Source organism: Typopeltis vanoorti, chromosome 8, assembly GCF_054136105.1.
Source record: "Typopeltis vanoorti isolate ZY-2024b chromosome 8, IOZ_Tvanoo_1.0, whole genome shotgun sequence".
NCBI classification, from domain to species: Eukaryota; Metazoa; Arthropoda; class Arachnida; order Uropygi; family Thelyphonidae; genus Typopeltis; species Typopeltis vanoorti.
Window position 1 is genome coordinate 100,269,675 of NC_143556.1, and position 22,054 is coordinate 100,291,728.

Genomic DNA, 22,054 nt, shown 5'->3' on the forward strand with positions numbered 1-22,054 from the left:
TTATCATTATTATTATCATTATTTTAATTTGTCTCAAACGCATTTATGAAACTTTGATAATTTGAAGATTTATTATTCATAAAAACTGGTAAATTAAAAGCTGGAAATCATTTAATATAAACTAATGTTCCTATCACTTTTTCTATTATATTTGTTCATAGTTTATACTAAATGTTGTTTCTCTGGTAAGAATCAATAACTATTGCCAAATATAATGTGATGTTGCTAAATTAAATATAAAGAATAGAGGGTTTTTTTCTCTCGATATGTTCAAATTAATATAACAAGAATAAAATGTTCTGTTTACACATTTCTGTAATCCAGTTTAATTTGCTGTAGATTTTTTTATTTATTTATTTTTTGTAACGTAAAAAAGGTTACATAATGAGTAGGGCTTTCTGGATAGTCGTGGGATCTCCCCCACTCCATTGTTGCCTTTAGTTACCTTAATCTATCATTATAAACAGAGATATGAACTTATGCTCTGGTTATAGCTCTCTGTTTAGAGCAAAGGCTCCAAACATAGCCTTTATTCTGTTTAGAAAATTATAATTAGAAGGTGATCTTCTGGAAATGCATGCCGTGATTATTTATTTCTTTATTATTATTTTTATTTTTCACAAGTAGTTAGTTATTATATAATATTTATTAGAATATAGCAGAGGATATCTCCTACTTTAATATCAGCTATAACGGAATAAAATGGCTGTATACAACCCTCAACTGCTCTGGACATACCCCACCCAACATCCCTCCTTTTCTAACAGATAAGCTTAGGCGTTGATGGTTATTCATGACTTATTTTTCACGGTATTAACAACACCACAAACACTTTTATCAACAAAGATGTTTTATTAACGCTAATATTTCGCTGATTTTCAACTCAGCATCATCATCAACTCAGCATGTGTGTTGTGCTCTGATGATGCTGAGTTGAAAATCAGCGAAATATTAGCGTTAATAAAACATCTTTGTTGATAAAAGTGTTTGTGGTGTTGTTAATACCGTGAAAAATAAGTCGTGAATCCCTCCTTTTCAAAACTCTATGCCATGCATTATTATGGTAATTGGTGTTATTTACCATCGAACATTTCGGTTGATTTTTTCATAGACGGTGGGAAATGCTTCAAGACATCCTTCTAAACTGTTCCTCATTTTATTGTAAAGGGTATGGTCAAACATTGAATGGAATTCTTCCTCTGTCTGATATGTGTCTGCATACAACATCTGAAATCTGAAATGAACAAAAGCTACATTAGCAATAGTACCCAACATCATTATGTATTAATTTACGACTTATTGCTCAGCACAGTTCTAAAATTTCTTAGAAAATAAAAAACTATAATTTCATCCGAATGATATACTCATAGATATTACCTGACAATTTTAGGGATAGATGGAAGAAGAGAATTTCGTGAATCATTCTCATAGGTATTGACTTGTTATAACGATAAACTGCTCATTTTTAAACGCAATTTGTTGTCTGAGACAACAAACTGCGAACAACAAAAATAAATAAATGTGTAGATTTATTTATTAATAAATTGGTTACTGATTAGAAAAAAAAAAATATTATTTTTATTTTGTATAGGCAGCACCCTCACTTAAACTTTCACCGGCCGCCACTGGTTTCTCAGTAGTTATTTTAGTATTCCAGTACTTAAATATGCTGGAAAATTATTAATACTGACATCACTCAATTAGTAAAATAGATTAGGGGGGGAAAAGTGTGTTTAAATTAGCTTGATTTGCTATTTACTTTAAAAGATAGTATATGAGACTTCAGTTTATATGCCAGCTGCTCGTAACATGAGAGGAGTGGTAGTTTTTTTTTTTTTTAATGCAGATTTATTTTCAAAAGTGTGAATAACATGAAGCCTGGTTTAAGAATAATTGGCAAAATTTAAGTGAAGTGCAAATTATGCGACGTTAGTATTTAAATAAGTGATGATCAGAATAGAAAGTTAGTCGTGTACATTTGGGCGTTTCAATGTACAAATTTCGTAATATTAGCGAGAAATGCAATAGAACCATAAACGTGTGGACAAACTTATGTGTTCGTCGCATATGTTGTTTATTTTTTAACGGTATATATTAGAACACAGAAAAAGAAGTAAATAATTAATTTATTAATTTATTGCTGATATTTCTCTGGTGTTATAACCAGCATCTTCAGAGCACAAAAACACAGTTTGTCACAATACGCGAGACTATAACAACATGGTGTAATCAACGAACTAGTTAAACAAAATTGTAGCAGCAACACAAAGACTAGAATCCTGATTTTGGCGCCCTCTATCTGAAAAAAAATTGCAACTATCACATAAAACTAGAGTCCTAAACAGAGAAAAAAACCAGTACTAGTTTTTTCTTAAGATGACTGTCTCCCAGATTTTAGGCAAATTTATACAGCCATATTTGTTGAGATTTGGAGTGTGATTCAGGACTTCTGTGTCTCTAAAAACAATCTCTCCGACTTGTAAGAGCTTCTGTGTTCTTCCAGTTGATCCTGTGTGCAGGGGTATCTGGAGCATGGTCTGCTAGGCCTGACTTGCTATAGTGATAATGCCGGATGTATCTTTTGTGTTCGCTGATGCGGATGCTCACAGTTCTTCCTGTTTGACCGTAGTAGGCTTGATTACATGAGCAGGGTACTTCGTAGACTCCTGGATGTGATAAAGGGGGAATGCTGTCCTTGGGTGAGCGGATAAGGGTTGCTAATTTACCACACGGTCTGAATGTGGTGCGTAGTTCATGTTTATTAAGAATTCTTGAAATCTTTTCGGATGTGCCTTTAATGTATGGGATGGTAACTGTGGTGGATAGTGGGAGGGGTTTCTTAGGAGCGTTTAGTATTTTGTTTATCTTATGGGAATTATCGCCATTGGCCAAGAAGGTGTGGCGTAAGTAGTCAGTTCAGCAGCAAGAGCATTGTCATTGGAACAGATTGCTCTCGCTCTGTGGGTTAGCGTTTTTAAAATGCCATATTGTTGAGAAGGGTGATGGTGTGATTGTTTGTGTAAATATCTCCCTGTATGTGTGGGTTTTCTAAAAGCTGAAAATGATAAGAAACCATCTGGAAGACGTGTGATAGGTGTATTTAGGAAGGGCAGACAGTTATTAGCTTCCAGTTCCATTGTAAAGTGGATTTTTGGATGTTGGCTATTTAAATGTGCTATGTATTTCCAATGTCTCTGGGCCATGTGGCCAAATAGCAAGCACATCGTCAACATAGCGTAGCCAAAGTGTTGGTTTGAGAGTGGCTGTATTGATTGCTCGTTTTTCCAGGTGTTCTATGTAAACTTTGGCTGGGAGGGGGGGCCATGGCTGTCCCATCTATTTGTTTGTATATTTTCCTTTCCATGTGAAATATCCTGCATGTATTGTAAATTTGAATAGTTCAAATATATCAGGGGGGAAGTGTGACTTCAGTAGATTGAGAGTTTCTATTAGTGAGGTGATATCAAAGCTTACTATGAAGTCTGAGCTTTTTAGGGTATGGTGTTGTAAGATGCTTTTTAGGTGGGCTGAATTTGTGACAAAGGAGGGAGAATTGTTTGTGAGAGTGGCTAGTAGCTTATCTAAATGTCTAGCCAGTTTGTATGTGGGACTATTTATACTGTCCACAATTGGGCGTAAGGGTGTACCTTGTTTGTGAATTTTTGGTGCTCCATAAATCCTAACATGGAAGGATTTGAGTTTGTTTATTGTGTCTTTGGGCCAGGATGTGACTTTTTTCAATAATTTACGTGCCTTATTCTTTTGTGTGTTGGTGGGATTGCGATCTATAATTTTGTATGTTGACTGATCTTGTAACAATGTGTGCATTTTGTTTTCATATTCTGATGTGTCCATCACCACGGTTGCATTCCCTTTGTCTGCTTTTGTTATGATGAGCTGGCTATTATTCTGTAGCTCTTTTACAGCAATGATTTCCTTATGCGGGATATTATTTTTGGGAGGCTTAGACTTGATTAAGATGTTGGCCATATTTAAACGTATGTTGTTGGCTATTGTTGGAGGCAGCACGTATATTCCCCGTTCGATGGACGCTATCATTTCGGCTTTTGGAACTTGTTTGGGGGTCACGGCAAAATTGTGCCCTCGACTTAAAGCACTAGTGGCTTCTTTGCTTAAGGTGAGCGACAATAAATTCATGACGACGAAGTCTTGTTGTAATTGCGGTCGTTGTATAGTGTTGCATTGTTGGAGATTTTCAAACTTATTTTGGTGTCGGTTTTTGACTATGTTGAATTCATTTTTAGCCGTTGCGTCGGTGATGTTATCTAGGATCTCCCATAGTTCCGTATTCAGAATATTATATAGTGATTCACGTAGTGTGTTAATGGTTGAATTTGATTTTGCTAATTCCAGACGAGTGGCGTTAATAAATTAATTATTTACTTATTTTTCTGTGTTCTGATATATACCGTTAAAAAATAAACAACATGCAATGGAACCAGTTCAATCCCGTCTGCAAGAATGATTTCCTAAAATTACCTCCTGGATACCATGGTGGTAAATGAGTGATTGTACATGTTGATTGAAAATATTTGCCAAACCAACTTCTCATACACTGCTTGGAAAGAAGTCAACAGTATAAATAGCCGGTATAAATTGGAGGAATATGATGCTCCCAAGTCAGTGCAACTGCGTTCGGGTGAAATAATGCAAGAAGGGAACTGCAGGTGCTTGTAAGAGGCGTTGTGATAGGATGCCATGATTGGCCTATCTGTTTGGCAATAACCATAATACGTTTGCATGCTTGGCATCCGCATCACAAGTGAACATAACAGACTTATATTATTGTCATTACTTTCCACAGAAGCCTGTTATCAAGATGGATTATTAATAATCCGTGAACCTTTCTGTTTGCTCTACTTCTTTTCAAATCCAACCGGAAATATCAAATCATAGACAATCTTTATCATTTAGAAATTCCCGTTACCTCTAAGAATTACTGAAATTCCACTTAATACAGTTATACTGTTCATTGTGAGTATATTTTGGCTCCTAACTTAATTAATTATAGAATAAGATTACACTGGATTTTTTTGGAGAGATTAATTTAATAATAAATTATGCCAATGAGTTTCACCAACTGGGTTGTTTGGGTTCTTCAGGACATGCAAAAGGTAAAGACAACTCAAAGTCACTATTACATAGAACAAACGTATAAAATATAACATAAATTAAAAAAAGACGAGTAACATCATACGCATGGAGCGTGTGTTTCATTAGTTATTGTTGTGTGTGTACGCTCTGTAGTTTGCAGCGAAATTAAATTCTGGCAAGCTTAGCGATCTTATTAGGATTTTCCATATGTCAGGCAGGATCATTCCTTGATTAGGCTTCTTTCAGAACGGAAAACCACTGCGGCTTCTTTGAAATTGAGACACCTTTTCTTCTAGATAAGACATGGAAATATATATATATATATATATATATATATATATATATATATATATATATATATATATATATATATATATATATATATATATATATATATATATATATATATATATATATATATATGCGCAAATACTCTTTATGATAATGAACCTTGCCATTATCTTATAAAAAAAGTTATTATTATTAGTGAACAGTAAATGTAACAGTAACACTTCAATTGTATATTTGTAAATATTCTGTATATGTGATGAGGATAATAAACTTTATCTTTGTAAAGAAAAAAAAATATTATTACGTGACGCCTCTAACGAGTTAAAAGACTCATCACTGAAGGACACTACTCCACACAATCCTCCGTCTTCACTACTACATCCTCCATCCACATACAATAACGCTATCCACCATCTATACATAAGTCATCTCCCGCCCATCGACAGTATATTTTATCTGTAAATTACGTGTATTCTCTGGTAAATTTGTATGTATGGTGATTAAAAAATTAGAGTTTCAAGCAGAACAGAAAGAAAAAAAACTACTTTCGAATGAGATCGGTTAACGCACATCAGTTGATAAAGCCCACAGGATTGATTCCTCTCGTCATAACGAGATTCTAACCGTCGTCAGTTCTTTTCCTTTCGAAGAATGCAATATGTTGTCGTTCTTCCTATTCCACTAAAGAGATGCTCAACCACTTTTATCTAAAGATGAGTTACAGTTTCGCAGGTGGGTGGCAGGGCTTTTCCTCCGAGAAACGCACACGAGCGTACGCGCGAATAATATAATGGTCTCATAGTCTTGGCTGGTTTTGACCAGCCAACCTGCAGTTCCATAGAACACTTAAGAAAAACAAACAGATTATGAAAAGAACAATGGCTTCCAAACTCTGATTAAAGCATCTTACATCAAAACCCGGATATCGTATCATATTTTTAAACAAGACAATTGTTGGGCTGTTTGGCAGAGCGGATAGTGTCTCTGGTCTCTAACCAACCAGCTACGGTTCCGAATCCCACCGTCGGCATAGATGTTTGTGAATGCTTTAGGTGACAGATCCTTTTTATCATGTTCCCGTGATAAAAGGCATCTATCACCTAAAGATGTTTGGTCTTTAGAGAAAATATTCCGGATTACATAATATTTAGTGCATTCACAGTACCAAATGCAAGAAATATTTAAACCTTTCGCTGACTCCAATCACAAAAACATAGTTTCATACATACCCATTTATATTTCTGAGGTGATTTTCGCATTTTTTAGTTGCGAATTCTGCATCAAAATTTTCTATTGACGATTCTCCATAGATCCCAATATCAACGTGCATTTCATCTCGATTTTGAGAAGGATGAACAAATCCAGGTCTGTCTCGAAGAAGGAATGGACAGAGCCATAGTGGATAAATCTGAAGAAAAAAAAACAAACAAAAACACACCCTTTAAATATCAACATAAACTGTATCTATAAGTGAAATTATATAAATGTAAGAAATCAAATGTTTACTTTGTAATTTAAAATAGAACAAAAGATTTTGATATTTTGGAATATTAAAATCTTCCTCTACCTGGATATTTGGGAATCGTCGCATCATCCTCACATTTGTGAGGTTGATGTGAGTTTGAAAAACTCTCCATAATCATAAGCACCAAACATTTTGGGAAAAAAATATACAATATACAACTCTTAGTGATTATATAATATAGAACTCTTCGACACAGGAATGCTTTGGTATGAAATGAGAGTTCTTGCTCTCTTAAGGTCCGCCTGGTCTCTGAAGATAACCAACTAGTTCGAAACTGCAGCCGTCAGGCCAGAGAGAAATCTTTATTAAAATGCACTAATAAAAGGCGAATATACTGAAGCCCGGGCAGCACTCGTGTCTTTTAAGTAGTGCAAGCTAAGGCAACAGCGATTCAAGGGATATTATCATAAGCTCTCTGATCAAAATTTCGAAACTCCCGAAGTTTCTACATATATTTGGCTTTGAAATAATTTTGGAACTTTAATATTCACTATTTCTATGTAATTATATAATTTTGCTTAAAGGATGTCTGTCACTTTAGTATTTATTTTAAAGTAATAACAGAAATTGGATAATCCACGAAAGAATAAATATTTTAATCTCATATCTATTATAGGAAGCACAAGATGAGTGGTTATAACAAACCTAAAATTTCGGAGACTAATTGCTAAAATTGTGAGGGCAGCACAGCGGATAATGGAAATTAAAATTTCATTACAAAAAGTTACGGCTCATATATTCTAAGCAAAGAGATTTGACTTATCTTGAATCTTCCGAAATGCACAATTATTGCAAATTTGAGATTAAGTTTTGTAGACAAACAACTATTCTGTGGCACATTCCTAAGAACTGCAGTGTTTTATTTATGCTTGATACAGAAATTTTTAGTACACTTCGCATTTATATGATCGCATCAGTCACTACAAAAATAAATAAATAAAATAAAATAAAAAAGAAAACGACTTTAGATGTACCTATCTATAATAGCAATTATAAATATCCCATTTTTATATCACTTTTTAATTACTATCTAGCTCGATAAGTTATTCATATCTGCATAAACTATGGTCAAAAACTAAATTACAGTTGAATTTAATCCAAAAAATCCAAACATCGCTATCAGTAACAGACCATCCAGACATCATTGATATATTTTGTCGATTTAAAGAAACCATAGCTTTGCACATATTTTTCAGTTTTTGTCATTATAAAAGTATAGGAGGACAGAACAACTTATTTCATTTAACAGTTTGTTAGTTTGATTTATACCTTTTAAATATTTAGACATATAGAAAGTGAGTCTCCATTTATACTCTTGTCCAGGTCCCCGAAAAGTTAGGAGAGGATTGGATAGAATAATTCTGGCTGGATGGCATTTAATGAACTTATTTAGAATCTTGATTAAAATTTGTCGAATAACTTCCATTTCAATCAGGTAAAAAAATTATATTTTTACAATAAATAAATCAAAAATGAGTCGAAATTTCTAAAATCATGTTCTAATTTTTAAAACATTCATTGTTTTTTTTCCTTTTCTTTTTTTTTCTTCTTCTTTTCTTTCGCTTTTTTCCCCTTTTCTTTTCTTTTTCTTTCTTTCCCAAAGCACTGGAATACATGACATTTGTTATATATATTTATTAGATCGCTCAAAAATCATGGAAATATAGACAATCGAAAATTCAATGCTGAACAGTTTCAAATTATACTGTATGTAGGAGTCTTTATAGTTCATTCGGTTTCTTTCGATGAAGCCCTTCGGTTGTAAACATCTGGATTTGAATTCCGTTTATATATATATATATATATATATATATATATATATATATATATATATATATATATATATGACTACTACTATTAACTCGGGGTTGGGACATGTTCATTTTTAATATTAGCTGACTTAAAACCCAAGAATTATAACAAAATGAGATTTATTTGAAAACGCAACATGTTTAGTCGAGATTGACTTCATCAGGCGTTAAGAACATAGAAAGATATTAAAAGACACTGAAAATAACATTGAGACACTCTAAAGCTATACAATTATAAAGTTATAATATTCGACTGTGAATTACAGTTATTATGAACTTGAGCTATAGTCCGTGTTAAAGTTCTATTGTTGTATACTTGTGTGTACAATAATAGAACTTTAACACTGACTATAGCTGCATGAGTGGAACCACGCGATCTCCAGTATCTGATAGTAGAGCTGAAAGAGTCAGGCAAATTACAGCTGAGATTATTGTTCATATGAAGCGGGTCTAAGGTGATTTCTTTTGACTCCACAATGCGGCGTTCCACCTCATCATGGCAAATGTGTAGGTTTGAAGTCGATGTCCAATTTATCTCATGTTGGCAGCTTTCGTTGTTCGTGTTTATTGAAAACAGGACACGGCCCGACAGAGCAGTTGCTCTGGTTCTCTTATAAGCAATGTCTCTCTGGTGCTTCTCGAGTCGCAGTAGGATAGATTTCTCAGTTTGCCCATAGTAAGGCTTTCCGCACTCACATGTGACCTTGTACACCTGGGAATTGTAGAAGGGTGTGAGACTGTGTATAGTTGTTGAAACGTGATCTTATTTTTGGCAGAGTCGAAAAGCACGTTTGTATGTTAAACTTCTTTAGGATTCTACTCAGCTTTTTGGATAGTGTGCTGATATATGGCAAGACGATGTGACCTTTGGAGTCGTCCTGTGTCTCTACGTTGCTACGTTGACGATGGGATAATTGGTTAATACTTTTTAAAGAGTAGCCATTGTTTTTAAAGGTCCATTTAAGATGTTGTAGTTCTTTTTTTAGTTCTTCTTCATCTGACAGTACAGATCTTGCACGATTCGCAAGAGTTGATATAATACCCAACTTTTGCGCTGGATGGTGATGTGAGGACGCATGCAAATATCTGTCCGTGTGTGTTGGCTTTCTAAATATATAGAGACTTTTATTGATTCAGGTGTCTTGGTGAGTTTAACATCTAGGAAACAGATGGAACTATTTTCTTCAGTCTCCATGGTCAATTTTATATCCTGATGGAGGTTGTTTAAGTGGTTGAGAAACCTGTGAAGATTCTCAATACCATGCTCCCATATGAGGAAAATATCGTCCACATATCTAAGCCAAATTCTTGGTTTTAAACTAAAAGAGGAGATTGCCTTTTGTTCAAAATCCTCGAAAAAAATGTTGGCTAATACAGGAGAGAGGGGACTTCCCATAGCTAATCCTTTGACCTGTTTATATAGTTTACCTTCGAATTCAAAAGAATTCTTCGAATTGGAGATCGCGTGGTTCCACTCACGCACAAGTGTACAACAATAGAACTTTAACACGGACTATAGCTCAAGTTCATAATAACTGTAATTCACAGTCGAATATTATAACTTTATAATTGTATAGCTTTAGAGTGTCTCAATGTTATTTTCAGTGTCTTTTAATATCTTTCTATGTTCTTAACGCCTGATGAAGTCAATCTCGACTAAACATGTTGCGTTTTCAAATAAATCTCATTTTGTTATAATTCTCGGGTTTTAAGTCAGTTAATATTAAAAAATATAATTCACAAAGTAATTCATTTTTGTAATGCTGAAAATCAATCATTTATTTATTTATCAAAAGGAAATTAAGAAAAATATTTTATTTATTTATTTACTTGAAATTCAGGTCTTTTCGACTAAAGGTGAGTTAGTTTGTCTCATACGGATGGGGAAGGATTTTTCTCGCAGAAACTAGGGGTTTTCATCCCTCAAAACAGGCAAACCGGCTCCGTGGACACACATGTCTACTTGCAGTAATAAAATATCATGCTTACAGTATGATCTTACAGTATCTCATACTTACATCATCACTTCTCTGGTTAAGTAGCAGACTGCTACCCTATTAACCAATAGGTTGATAAGGACTAAACACACACACACACACACACACACACACACACACACACACACACACACACACGCACATGAAATTCATACAATACAACAATATCCTTTTAGTACGCATCATGAATATGAGAAACAGTAAATATTATAAAAATAATGAATAAACTATGTATAATAAATAAACAAATAGCAACACCAGCTCCATACGTGTCACAAAGGACCCAGTGATCACTTATAATGTTTGTTTTCTCGTCAGATCTCTTTCCTACTATCTACTGTAAAAATTCATTTGGTGAGGGTCTGTTTCAGAAAAACGACTGCTTCTTTGCATAGTATCATAGGCTGCGGCATGATTGTTGGTAGTTATTCTTGTGCCTGTAGTGTAGTGGTTATCACGTCCGCCTGAAAAAAACCAGAAGGCCATAGGTTCGGGCCCAGGTAAGCACAGTGATATCCTTGTTCTCTCGTTTGGGGTAATGCAGCCAAAACTCCCTAAGAATTATTGATAATATGCAAAAGAGGGTGATTGCTTAATAAGTGATTCCTCTCACGGACTCCCTTCAGTCACTTTCCCATTGGCGCTCAGCTTAGGCATTATGCCTTTTCTGTAGATATAGTATGCTTTCATGGATATTACTCCGCTGAACTGAACACTACCATTCCTCCACTTTTTTCTAAGAACTCGGTCAGCCACTAGTCAACACTCTACGCTATCAAGCTCTAAACATACCGAATTCACATCTCATCATCTTCCTTCATTCCATCTGCGCGCGCGCGCGCGTGTGTGTGTGTCCTCAAAGAACAGATGTGGATAGAATGAAGGAGGATGATGAGATGTGAATTCGGTATGTTTAGAGCTGGATAGCGCAGAGTGTTGACTAGCGTACACACACACACACGCACACACACACACACACACACACACACACACACACACACACACACACACACACACACACACACACACACACACACACACACACACACACACACACACACACACAATTTGAATTTCCATGATCATCCTAATGTAAAACTTGATATAGCTTGGAAGTACCAGAGCCCTTTACATCGAATGTATAAAAATAACCTTGTTTGTCTCTATATAATTTATGCTAAATATTGATGTAAATATCCCTGTGGGAATTGACTGTATTTACTGCCTTAACAAATTTCTAGCATGTCAAAAATAGAGGCAATGCTTTGCCACCAGAACTTTGTATAATAGCTATGTATGAGGGCACAAAAAAGTTGTTTACGATTTAAGTGTATGAGAAAGTTGTTTGCGAAGGCTCTGCGTATAAACCTTCAAAGTCAGTGTCTAAGAGATCGGCAACGTACAGAACAAGTTTCTGCTGCCCAACAAGATAAGATTAAAGGCGTGCACGGAGGAGAAGAAAGAACAGGTCGATCTTGACAGTCAAGGAGTCGTTCCGAATTCTTCGGGGGGTTACAACCCTTGGTGAAGGTCCTGGAGAACGTGAAATAAAAAGGGACTGAGCCGAACATCGTGAGGCGCAGTTGTCAGAGTGGGCAGACATCGGCAGTCGGCAGAAGTAGGATCGAGGCAGTGTCGGTCGGATGTCCTTTTGCCGCGGGAGGTCAACCGAAGCCAAAAGCCGCAGAGCGATCTTCAAGCCCGTACACACAGACACACACACACTGTATGCTGAAACCTCTTGCTTGAGCTTTTTGAGTACCGGAAAACTGCAGTCCAAAGCCCACCGATATCCTTATGAAACGCCCCTTGAAGCAAGACTCTCCAGATGGAAACCTAAGGCCCAAGATGAAAGGGACTTTAGTGGAGGACTTTTGGATGAGTAAGCGACACAGAGCCTCTGTAAGTTTGTTCCATCTTTTATTGTACATTCCTTTTATAATCTAGGAGATACGTTATAGATGGACTGACAAGAAATAGTAATAAGAAGTATCTATAAGAGAGTCCTCTGAATTGTTATTAATTGGAATATAATTTGTGAGATAACTTGGCATAACTAGCTAACCTCTTTGTGAGTAAATTAGTTTCAGTAATTTGATTTAATAAGCAGAGAAGTAATTGAGTAATTATATTGTATAGTCATTTAGTATTGAAAAGGGAAAGTTTGTTTCTTTATGCTAAAAGAAACTATAGAGAAAGTAATCTTCCTATTGTTTAATTAAAGTACTTTGTTATTAATGTAAATAAATGTGTTTTAATTATATGTCAATAGAGTGCCGCCTGATCTTTTATATTACAATGCACTGTTCCTAAATAAATTAATAAATTCAGATCTGTGAGCGGGAAACAACTAAGGCATTAAAAGTGTAGTTTAAGTACTTAATAACCACGACTGTTTATGTAAACTTTATTGAAGGAATTTATGTTAGTAATCTACCGGACGTTTTACTGAATCTTATGCTGATATAGAAATATTGGTGGCACAGTCTTAACAAATAAATTTTTCCAGTGCTCATAGGCATACGACTGGTAAATATGAAAGGTGGATGAACAAATTACGCAATAGAATAAGTAAGCATGGTTACGAAAGCAAAAGCGCACTACTAATTGGAATAAAGAGTAACCCCCCCCCACCCCACCGTCTACAATAAAGCATTAGACATCACTTTACAATGGCGCAGCCGACAGCTATCGTTACACTAACATCTTACGCAGTTAGAAACTAATGGTAATGGTTTCTGGATACTTACATGTCTCATCTCATCATTACTGCCCTAAAAAATTGAATATTATTTCAACACCAGGAGCAAGAGTCCCTCATCTCTCCACATCTCATTACTGATAAGTGTGAGCTAGATAACGAACTCTAATTTCTACAAAAACGCCATTGCACAAAATGGCTACAATGAACACATTTTATCGAGACTGGTTAAGAACACGCGATTCAAGGTAAAAATGACAAGGAAATCAAATGTTTCATTATTGACATACATTAAATCTGTTTCTATAAAACTTGCAAAAATCCTTTGAGAACATTAAAACAAAACAGTACTCTCTCCCTTTATCAGGATGAGATCACAACTCCTGTGCATGAAACCTAGACAAAGTCCCTTAAAATATTTAGGTAAATATAAATCCTAATATGAACTTGTCAGAAGATATCCTAACCATATCTAGTCTAACACGTAAAGGTTAACGTGTAAACATGCAGATCGTACTCAACAATACAACGCATAACTAGAAATATATAACTGTTAATTGTATACTTGTTAATCTTTCACTGTTTCTTTGTCTACTAGTTTTCGTTTTTACACCTGAAGAAGTCCTATGTAATTAGGATGAAACGTTGTGTTTTTTTTTATTAAAAAATTATTATTTTTTTTATTTTGGTTTATTGTCTTCTGAATTGAGACACACACACACACACACACACACACACACACACACACACACACACACACACACACACACACACACACACACACACACACACACACACACAGTTTGGAAAGAAGTCAAAATGGCAAGGTGCATCATGTCATGTAAAGTGTCACGTGTTTGTAGCCGGTATAAACTGCAGGAATATGATGCTCCTAAGCCAGTGCAGTTGTGTTCGGAGAAATGACTGCAAGAAGGGAACTGACGGAATTTGAAAGATCCATTGTGATAGGATGCATGTTGCAGCCTACGTGTTCAGCAAATTGTTGATAAATTGGTCCATCTCAAGTCAACAATCAGTGATACTATACTGAGATGGAGGTAAGGGAGTTAACAACAAGTGCTGCCCCAATGGACGACTCACCACACTCACCGAACGTGACCGTAAGGTGCTTACGAAGAATAATATATATAAGCCACCATTCGTCGGCAGACACGCTGAATGCAGAGTTCCAAGCATCGACTGGAACACGAATCTGCACCAACACATTCAGAACCGAGGCTCACAACATGGGTTTCCATGGTAGGACCACAATATTCAAGGCCCATATTATCCGAACCAACACGCAGCATCGTCTTCAATGAAGCATAAAGCATGTATAATGGGTCGTGTTATGTCGTGAAAGCTGTGTTATGAAGCAATGAATCACGCAACATCCTATACCGAGCAGATGGATGGGTATGGTGTGGCGGATGCCCAGAACGTCTCTTACCGGAGTGCGTAACCCCAACTATAAAATTCAGAGGTGGCGGTATGATGGTAAAGTCCTGGTTTGGTCTTTACATTTTATTACTGAAAGAGACCATTTTCTCTTTCAGTAATAAAATGCACCGTGTCATAAAGGGGCTGCTATATGTAACTTTAAAATATGATATAATTTGGGATATCCGTTTAGCTTTAAGGTAACTCTTCCATGCCTATGACGCTAGAGAGTAAGTTATTTTCCTTCAGGAAGTCTGTTTTAAACTCTCGAAGACAAATATGCTACCCTTAGAATACACAAGAAACATACACTTGCTAAGATCACTGTCATTAATAGTAACACCGGCAAAGTACCAAATATTATAGTACATCAATGAAATCTTACCTTTACATGCTCGTCAAGTGATAGGAGAGTGTCTTTCAGGGCTCGAAGTGGAATTAATAAATCTTGAAACATGTGCCGTTTTTCCAGATGTTTTTTGATTGTTTCTGAACCTTTTATCAGGAGTTTGAGTAAGAAAATCTTGGGATACATTGCCCATCCCAAGAGCCACCGTATCACGGGATTATTCCCAAAAGGTATCATATACTGAAAATAAAGAAAATAATGAAAAATAAATAAATAATATATATATATATATATATATATATATATATATGAATTATATATTCATTAGACAAAACATTATGGCCACCTACATAGTAGCGTGTTGGTCCTCCTTCGGCTGAAATAGCCACGTGCGCCCGTCTTGGCATTGACTCCACTAGACCATGGAAGGTGTCCTCAAATATTCTGGAACAACTAGACAGAATAAGAATAACATTTCGGTAGTTAGCGACCGACGGATTCTGAGTTTTCCAAATGATCCCACAAATCTTCAATGGAATTCAAATCAGGAGAACCAAGGGGGGCCAGGAAACCACACTGAATGCTTGGATATGCTATGGGAATCATGCTTGCACAATGCGAATCTCTGACAGGCGATGTTGTCTTAGTGGAATAATCCAGATCCAGTCCATCGAGATTGGATCTGAATTATTCCACTAAGTCAGTATGTAGGACATGTCAGTATGTAGGACAATACTTGTTCCGATACAATCCTCAACTAAGAATTAGCGGTCACGGGTGTTCAATGATAAAGAATTCAGTGATGTTCATAAGCACAATCTTTTTACCAAGAGATCACCAGTACTGGATTTCTTCCAGCCAACCGTACAGTACAGTTGTGATGATGCACATGTCTTCCTAATGTACCTGATCGGTACTTGAACAACCACAGCAGGAAGAATAGAAATGAAGAAGCTGTACACAACAACTAAATGGGAAATTTCTGAATAGCAGGCCATTCGCCAGAGAACAAGTAGCCTGCTCTAAAATAACAGAATAAGATCTCCTTGGTAATATTAAACTTGACAAATTGAAGTAAATGTGATCGAGGTTGTTGACTTCGGAAAGCGAGATGAAAACATGTCTTTGTCGCTTATTCTTTTTCCTTGTTTGTAGGAGGAGGGATAAATCAAATGAAAGAAAAGTAGAGGTTGAACAATCTCTCGTGTATGGAATTACCATAGGCATAACACTATTCATCGGTGTGCACTAAATTTTCTCACGGAGAAAGATCTACAGTGCGTGTGTGAGTTTTAAGTAAACGTTTTTTTTTCGGATTATCTACTAATACACACTCACCAGCCAAAACATTATGACATCCAGCCTGTTTCTGGTCAATCAGAATGCACAGTTGACGGAAACAGACCGTTGGTCGCAGTAACCAGGTATGGAGATTGTTCTAATGGACATCACTGAATCCTCACACCCCCAATAAACGCACCTTGATCGCTATTTCTTAGTTGAGGATTGCATCGGACAAGGTATTCTGACATGTGACCCGATGGATGTGGAGAATTCCAATAAAACATTACCCAGTGTCACACGGCTTGCATTGTACAAGATGGTTCGAATAGCATATCCAAGCATTCCGTGTGCTCCAATGCTCATCTAATTCTCCGGATTTGAATCCCATCGAACATTTGTGGAATCATGTGTAACGCAACATCCACCTATCGACGTCAGTATTCGCTCGGTCACTGACCTGCGGGACGTTTAGTCTCACGGGTCTATCTGGACTGGTTTGGTTTGGTTCAGAATACCTCAGGACACCTTCGTTTGTCTAGAGAGGCTAATGGACAAGTGAAAACATTTATCTCAGCTCAGTGCGCTACAAAGGTAGGTAATCATAATGTTTTAGCTCATGTATGTGTTATCAAGAAAAGGGGGAGGAAACAATATTTCAGCAAGAGATGAGAGAAATTTCGGTAATACTTTTTGTGCGTAAAATGTTATTCCGTATTACCCGAAGTTCTTCTACATTCTCGAAGAGATTTTCATGCTCCAAACTCCATAGTCTCTCTCTCTCTGGATTACTACACAACAACTGTTAGACTGCAACACAGAAATACATTTACTGCGTCACAGGAGATTTGATATGAGAAATCACTGCCGGAAAGGTTGTAAATAACCAATCCAAAACCAATCTCATCAGATGTAGCGGAGGTTTCATCCCAGGAACTACGGTTTTTACTCCAGTATAACAGACAAACCGACTAGATAACACACACACACACACACACACACACACACACACACACACACACACACACACACACACACACACACACACACACACACACACACTAATAGACATAACTTACTGTCTTATGACCTTGCTCATCTAGAGTATAATTCCAACCAAGCCCAAATTCAAACTCCCACTTTTATGAAGAAAGACAATCTGCTTCTTGAAGAAGGTATTAGGGGTCGACTGTCTCAAGTAAAATTCAACATTCGGATGCTGCACCACAAATTTATCTCCATTAATGCATTCCAAATTTAAATAACATTCATCAAAGGCTAATTTGATGACATGGATTAAGCCCAGTGATACTCCCTGAAGGGATGGCCACTTGCAGGTTAATAATGCAACCATCTCAGTATTTTGAGAACAGCTTTTATCTTTTTTTTCTCTTCTTTTTTAAACCTGAAAAGAAAAGGTGGACATCTACAGCAAGCACAGCTGGATAAGTTGAATGAACTCATCAAGGTAAGAATTATAGGTAAAAACTGCGTGAACTGTCCGAAATAGAAACACAATGATAAAAAAGGGGCCAGTCGGTGGCTCTTTTTTGTAGGCAAATATTTGTCTACAAAACATGTAGGAGTTCATGTAGAACATGTAGGACGACGTCAGTGCAGATGTATTTTGCACTATCAGCTAATAAAAATGATATTATTCCATATATTAAGAGCTGGAGTTCAACAGCAGGATTTTTTAATTACCATTACTTACTAATACCAAGTAGCATACACAAATAATGACAACTACTACTAGCGGTAGTACTAGTAGCATACGTACATTACTACTGTGAGTGCTTAATATTTAGTCACTAATAAATTTATTAGTGACTAAATATTAAGCACTAAATAAGAATACTGATAAGTGAAGACTTGTGTCTGGAAAACTGTACCTAATGAATGTTGTAATAAAGAATATAAAAATACAAGAATACATGTATAAACATACCTGCAGTTCCCAGAATATGCTGCGCGAATGTCGATGATAGTATTCTCTAAGAGGAATATATTCAGTTCTGGTGCCCTTTTTCAAATGGCTCTCAACATGTTTGTAAAACCAAGGCTTATAGAATTGGTTAATTTTATTAATCTGAAAATATGAGTTATCAGTGATAGTTATGAATTTCAAAAAAATATACATAAATACTTATATAAGTAAATGTTTAGCAATTACTAAAATAATTATACTCCAATCCTCTATGCTAATAAGTAATTAATAATTATAAAGCTTCAATTTGTATAGGTATCTGGTATAAGCTGACTAAACAAGACCACACAATCAATCAAAATAGTAAGAATATTTTAATTCACAGTCAGTTTGGGTAATTATCAAAATTTCTTCCTTATATATATATATGGTTTTCCCTTGTAGCTCACAGCAGGGAAAACGTTTTTGATCATAAAGGATAAAGAAAAAGGTCCAAACCCAGAAAACTTCCGACCAATAACCTGCCTGCCAACAACTTTTAAGCTACTCATAGCTGATAAAATATACAGCTATCTTAAAGCAAATTCTCTTCTCCCAGTTGAACAAAAAGGTAACAGCAAAAATTCAAGAGGCACAAAAGACCAATTGTTGATTGATAAAATGATTCTTAAAAATTGCAAACGTAGAAAAACCAACCTTCATATGGCTTGGATAGATTATAAAAAAGCGTTTGATTCGGTGCCTCATAGTTGGGTTTTAAAATGCACAGAACTATTTGGTATTAGCGAAAACGTGCAAAATTTTGCAATCCAGCATGAAAAACTGAAAAAAAAACGTTAGTTATAAATAGAGAAGAAATTGGAGAGGTAAACATAAAAAGGGGCATCTTTCAAGGAGACTCATTATCTCCTCTATTGTTTATATTGTCATTGATCCCCTTAACTAGAATTTTAAATAAAACTGCTCATGGTTATCAAACTGCGCAAAAGATTGCAAAGATATCTTACCTTTTATACATGGACGATCTGAAGTTGTATGCAAAATCAGAGAATGAACTCGGATCGTTGCTAAACACTGTGCACATATCAATGGATTTTGGCTTAGACAAATGTGCAATTGCTGGAATAACAAGAGGAAAGTTTGAAGATATGAACGAAATCGAGCTGCTCAATGGTGAAATAATCAAAGCAATAAAATTCGAAGACAGCTACAAATATTTGGGAATTTTAAAAGCATCACAAATTCTGCAGAATAAGATCAAAGAAAGAACTAGAGCAGAATACATAAGACGATTAAGAAAACTCCTTAAATCAATGCTTAATGCTGGAAATTTGATAAAAGCAATTAATACCTGGGCCATACCTGTTCTGAGATATTCAGCAGGCATTGTTAAATGGACCCAGCTAGAGATGGAAGATTTAGATCGAAAAACTCGAAAATTAATGACAATGCACCATGCCCTCAATCCTCGCAGTGACATTGATAGGCTCTATCTATCACGCAAAAAAGGAGGTAGAGGATTATTACCAGTGAAGCAAGTTATTGAAGAAGAAAAACGAAATTTAAATGATTATCTGCAGCAAACAACGGAAAAATTTCTAATTGAGGTAAGGAAAGAGGGTTTATTCAAACCCATGGAGAAAAAATTGGAATACAAAACCAACCAAGTAAAAGTGAGAACCGAAAGATGGAAAAATAAGGCATTGCATGGAAAATACCTTCATAGCATAGAGGACAGCGCTGACAGCAACTTGACCTGGTAATGGTTGAGAAATGGAGCACTAAAGAAAGAAACAGAATCGGTAATATTTGCAGCACAAGAACGGGCCATTAAAACCAACGTTATGAAGGCAAAAATACAAAAAATTCAAGAAGACAGTAAATGCAGATTGTGCAAAGAAAAGGAAGAAACGGTAGCCCACATTATAAGTGGATGCAGCAAAATCGCACTTCACGAGAGTGAAGTGCGATTTTGCTGCGAGACTGGTATGCCTGTTTTGAGGGATGAAAAACCCGAGTTACTGGGGTTACTTTCGCAAAACCCTCCACTATCGTATGAGACCGATTAAGTCACCTTTAGTCGAAAGAGACCAGATAAAGGTTCCTCATGTCACTGACTGGAATCGAACGCACGTTTTTCCGACCAAAGGGCTTCTTCTATACCGACTGAGCTGCGGAGGCTCCACTCACACGATATTCATATAATAATACTAATCAGGATTTGGACACAAGAATAGCAACAGCTACTTCCATATTTGAAACAGCACTGCATTTAGCTCCAAGAGATGGTGAGGGACGGTAGAAAGTAGCTGCCCTACTATTTCCAACAAAAGTTAAAATAGAACTCTTTTAATGGGCACCATTAAAAAATAATAATAAAATAATTAAAAAAAACGTGGTTAGAGAATTGACATTATGTGAACTGGAATAAATAAATAATTACTAAATAATTTTATTATAATAATTGATAAAATATGGTCTAAATTACAAAAGCATATTTGGAAGCTAAACACAAGGAATGCTTACACACTTTTATGGCATGCCACACATTTTACTCTCAACAAAACAATTGTATAAAGAAAGCGGTTTAATGTTATAACATCTCATAATAAAACATATTAAAATAACTCGATTTTTGCAAACAAATATTTATAGCCATAATACATAATACATAAGACTTTCAATACTGATTCAGACTTAGAATCGGGTTGTAGTTTTGGATGTTTTAATCGGTTTGTTTAGTTTGGGAATGGAGGTTTGTGATTGTCTTTATGATTAAGATGAATTTCATCGCCCAGCGTGAGATCATCTCTCAGTTAATTGGAAGCCCCTGAAGTGGCTTGAAAAAAGTTCCATGTTTGGTCTCTGAAGCAGCGTTTCCGGACTATGTAAAATTTAAAAAAAAAAAAAAAAATCCAATATATATATATATATATATATATATATATATATATATATATATATATATATATATATGTATATATATATACATATATATGTAACTATATATATATATATATATATATATATATATATATATATATAGTTACATACATAGTTTATTCACAATCTCATACAATGCGAAAAGGGAAAAGAGATTTATATTAAAAATTAAATATTGCAAATTATGGTCTTCCAAGTCTCTCTATCTTGAGCTAACTGGTAGATGTCAGATGGAGTTTAGCAGTTCAGCCTACTAATGGTTTCACATATGTATTGCCAAAATTGTTCGCATGGTCTTCCTCTACTGCGTTTGCCATTTTTTTCAATATAATTGATAAAAATGGAAAAAATATCATGACCTACCCGCGGTACAAAATGTACTATAAGTTTGCAAATAGCATCTTGTGGGTGAGAGACACTTAAAAAAAAAAAAAAAAAAAAAAAAAAAAAGAATTGTATTTATTACCACAGATTCACTAGAGTAAAATACAAAAAAAAAATAAATAAATAAAATAAATAAATAAATAAAAATAATAAATAAAAGTACTTTTATTTATTTTTTTTTTCTTTTCGCCTGAAGCATACGATTGTCTCTGAAAAGGGAAATTTTTTTGTCCGAATTATAGAGGACGTAATGCGTAGTCAACGCGATTTTATCGCATTAACTGTGATTT

At 35.4% G+C, this 22,054-nt stretch overlaps 1 protein-coding gene across 1 annotated transcript in view; it reads right to left on the reverse strand.

Moving 5' to 3' along the window:
- Positions 1-310: 310 nt before the first annotated feature.
- Positions 311-22,054, reverse strand: part of LOC150104227 (delta(24)-sterol reductase-like) — a 36,666-nt gene continuing 14,922 nt past the window's right edge. Inside the window, exons 5-8 of the mRNA XM_090396852.1 lie at positions 18,459-18,599; positions 15,266-15,469; positions 6,636-6,814; positions 311-1,234 (exon numbers count right to left, since the gene is read on the reverse strand). Of these exons, the coding sequence (XP_090252978.1) occupies positions 1,078-1,234; positions 6,636-6,814; positions 15,266-15,469; positions 18,459-18,599 (681 nt within the window). The 3' untranslated portion in view covers positions 311-1,077. The remainder of the gene's footprint in view (positions 1,235-6,635; positions 6,815-15,265; positions 15,470-18,458; positions 18,600-22,054) is intronic.